This window comes from Arachis hypogaea, chromosome 20 (assembly GCF_003086295.3).
Source record: "Arachis hypogaea cultivar Tifrunner chromosome 20, arahy.Tifrunner.gnm2.J5K5, whole genome shotgun sequence".
NCBI lineage: Eukaryota > Viridiplantae > Streptophyta > Magnoliopsida > Fabales > Fabaceae > Arachis > Arachis hypogaea.
Window position 1 is genome coordinate 24,392,609 of NC_092055.1, and position 2,841 is coordinate 24,395,449.

The following is a 2,841-nucleotide window of genomic DNA, read 5'->3' on the forward strand; positions in this document are numbered from 1 at the left end:
AATATGCTAGATGCACCACCGGTGGCGTGTGTCGGGTAAAGTATTTTTTATCGCACTGTAAATGGATCAACATTGATCGGTTATGATACACTGTGGAGCAGTTCCCATGCACTTCACCCATTGGCTAAAAACCCACTCATAACTTGTGATTTCCTCATTACCCAACACAGCACAACCGAGGAGGGTCGACTTACCATGGTGGTTGACCCCAACGAATGACACAAACGGTAATCCATGCCTACCAGAAAAACCAACCAGAAGTAAGAAATGCCAATCACGATCGAATAGCGTTTTATCAAGAAAAGGAAAAAAACACCAACTTAACTACTACGTAACTATTTGTACTGTACGTGCTATCAATTGACACGACGTCTCCATAGTATTCATACGACGCCCTACACCTTGCATCAACCCATACTGCGCTCTTAAATTTACAGTCCTCGTCCAACTTCACCGCGTAAAAGAAGTTTGGATTGATGTCCTTCATTCTCATGAAGTAGCTCATCATCTCCCTGACATCCGCATTCACGTTGCTAGTTCGGAGCCTTGCTGTTATATAGTTTTTTAAATCCTTCTCTGAGAATCCCAAGTTAGAGGGGCCACCAGCCTCATTTGACAAAGCAAGGAATGTCTTATTTGGTCGAATCTCAGCCTCATCATTATCCTCGATCACGCACTTCGCATGCATGGTCAGCTTCCTATACTCATGGTAGTGCACTGCCTTTCTCGGTGAACAGGGGTGTGAGTGCATCAAGTTAACCTTGAACAAAACCCAGTCTTGCACGTCTTTATCAAACTTTACATATATCCTTGCCTTGCACCCAGCAGCTGAAATTGTATTCTTCCGCATTGGTGCTTTAACACGAGACTCGTGGATCTCATCGCGATTACAGTGTATAGCTTGGTTAACGGGAGCCTTTGTGATCTTGTCAAATGTTGTTGTCCTTATCTTAGTTGCAAATCCAGCTTTCTTTGCATAGGTAACATAAAAGTCTTGAGCCATCTGTAACTGATCAAACCGCATTCCAACTCTTGGTATCTCGTCTTCTTGTAGGAAACCATGATCTGGTAACTGTATTTTATATTAATCCGAGAGTCCCAAAAATTAATTACCATTAGTTATCAAATCAAACATGAACATTATGACTAGGGGTGTTCGCGGTGCGGTTTGGTTCGGTTTTTGAGGAAAAAGCCATCCGATCCGATCGTTTAATTAAACTACGGTTCGGTTTGGTTCGGTTTTTTTGTCAAGGTCATCCGAACCAAACCAAACTAATTAAAATCGGTTTGGTTTGGTTCGGTTTGTTTGGTTTTTTCAATCAAATCAAAAAATAACCACATACTATTATGCAAAGTCATAACATTGAAATTATAGAATACAAGTACACCATAACTAACAAAAGTCTTGATTCAATGAAATTCAACAACAAAAGAAATTAAAATACGACAATTAAAGAAGTTTAAAGGTTCAATAGTCAACACAACAAAAAATAAAAACAAATTTCCAGCAACAGATAGCCACGTCTTGGTGTCCTCTCCAACAAAACAATGAAACTTCTTTAAGCAAACCTACCTGAAATCAAAAGACAATTACATAATAAAAACAATAATAATTGGAAAAAGCACTTGATCATGTCACGAGTGAATCTTCACCATCATCTCTTAGGACCCATTCTAGGGACTACCTTATCAAACAATGTTAAAATTTCACCACTGACATGTTCAATACTCCAATCAGAAAAGATCCACACACATAGACCACTACAACCTTTATTTAAAGTGCACTTGATTTTATGATTAATTTGAACAATTATTTCAAAAAAAAAAAGATTAACCATTGTACTTGTCAACCTAAAATTTACTTAAGAGGCCTACGATCAAGATCTATGGAAAGCACATTCGAAACTATGCTGTTAGATTGAGATGAGTTTAAGTAAATAGTTACCATGAATGGCAAGATCTATAGAAAGCACATTCGATGCAAGACCACCATGAATAGTTCCAAGCTCAGATGCCAAGGGGTTTGTTGCTCCAATCAACTTTCGGCCAGTTGCAACAACACCTTTACCCTCCCAAACCATGGCAACAATAGAACCAGAGATAATGTATTAGACCAATCCATTAAAGAAAGGCTTTGTAATTACTAGCAATTTGTGGAGTTTCTAAGCTAAATTGTTAGCACGTATGTTAAGTAGTAACAAAAACAAAAGAAGTTACCTTTCAAGTAAAATCCCTTCTCAAATTTACTAATAATCTCCCCAACCTAAAACAAAAAGTAGCTTTTTTTCAAATATTATAAAGGGAAAAAAGAACAACATTGAGCTATTTTACAAAATAGCTACCTTCATCAACTTAATTACTAACAATTTCAAACAATTAGTAATGAACAACTAATTAAAAAATCAGTAATGAACAATAAACAACAACCAGCAATCAACAATGAACAATGAATAACTATCAACCATGAACAATGAACAGCAAAGTAATTACTAGAAATTTCAAAAAATAACAACAAATATATAGAACAATGAAACTGAAATTATTGATTTATTGATTAACAAGTTAACAACAACCAGCAGCAAGCCAGCAATCCATCAATGAATAACCAAGTCAGCAAACAATTCAACAAATAGAACAAAATCAGCAACAATGAATCCAATTACCAAAATAAATCAATAATTTAACCAGTAACAATACCTAACAAAATAAATCAATAACCAGCAACAATGAATCAAATTAACAATGAATCAACAAGTCAGCAAGTCAGCAATAAAGTAAACAGTATCAATGAATCAACGATTTAACCTAATTACATACCTGACTCGGTGGCTCGGGCTCCAT

At 36.3% G+C, this 2,841-nt stretch overlaps 1 protein-coding gene across 1 annotated transcript; it reads right to left on the reverse strand.

Annotated features, from left to right (window-relative positions):
• Positions 1-66: 66 nt before the first annotated feature.
• Positions 67-2,841, reverse strand: LOC112785615 (protein FAR-RED IMPAIRED RESPONSE 1-like). Its single transcript, XM_025829069.1, has 5 exons — positions 2,818-2,841; positions 1,946-2,069; positions 1,686-1,768; positions 351-1,072; positions 67-238 (listed from the first exon to the last, which is right to left on the reverse strand). The coding sequence occupies exons 1-5, from the start codon at positions 2,839-2,841 to the stop codon at positions 67-69; spliced, it is 1,125 nt and encodes a 374-aa protein (XP_025684854.1).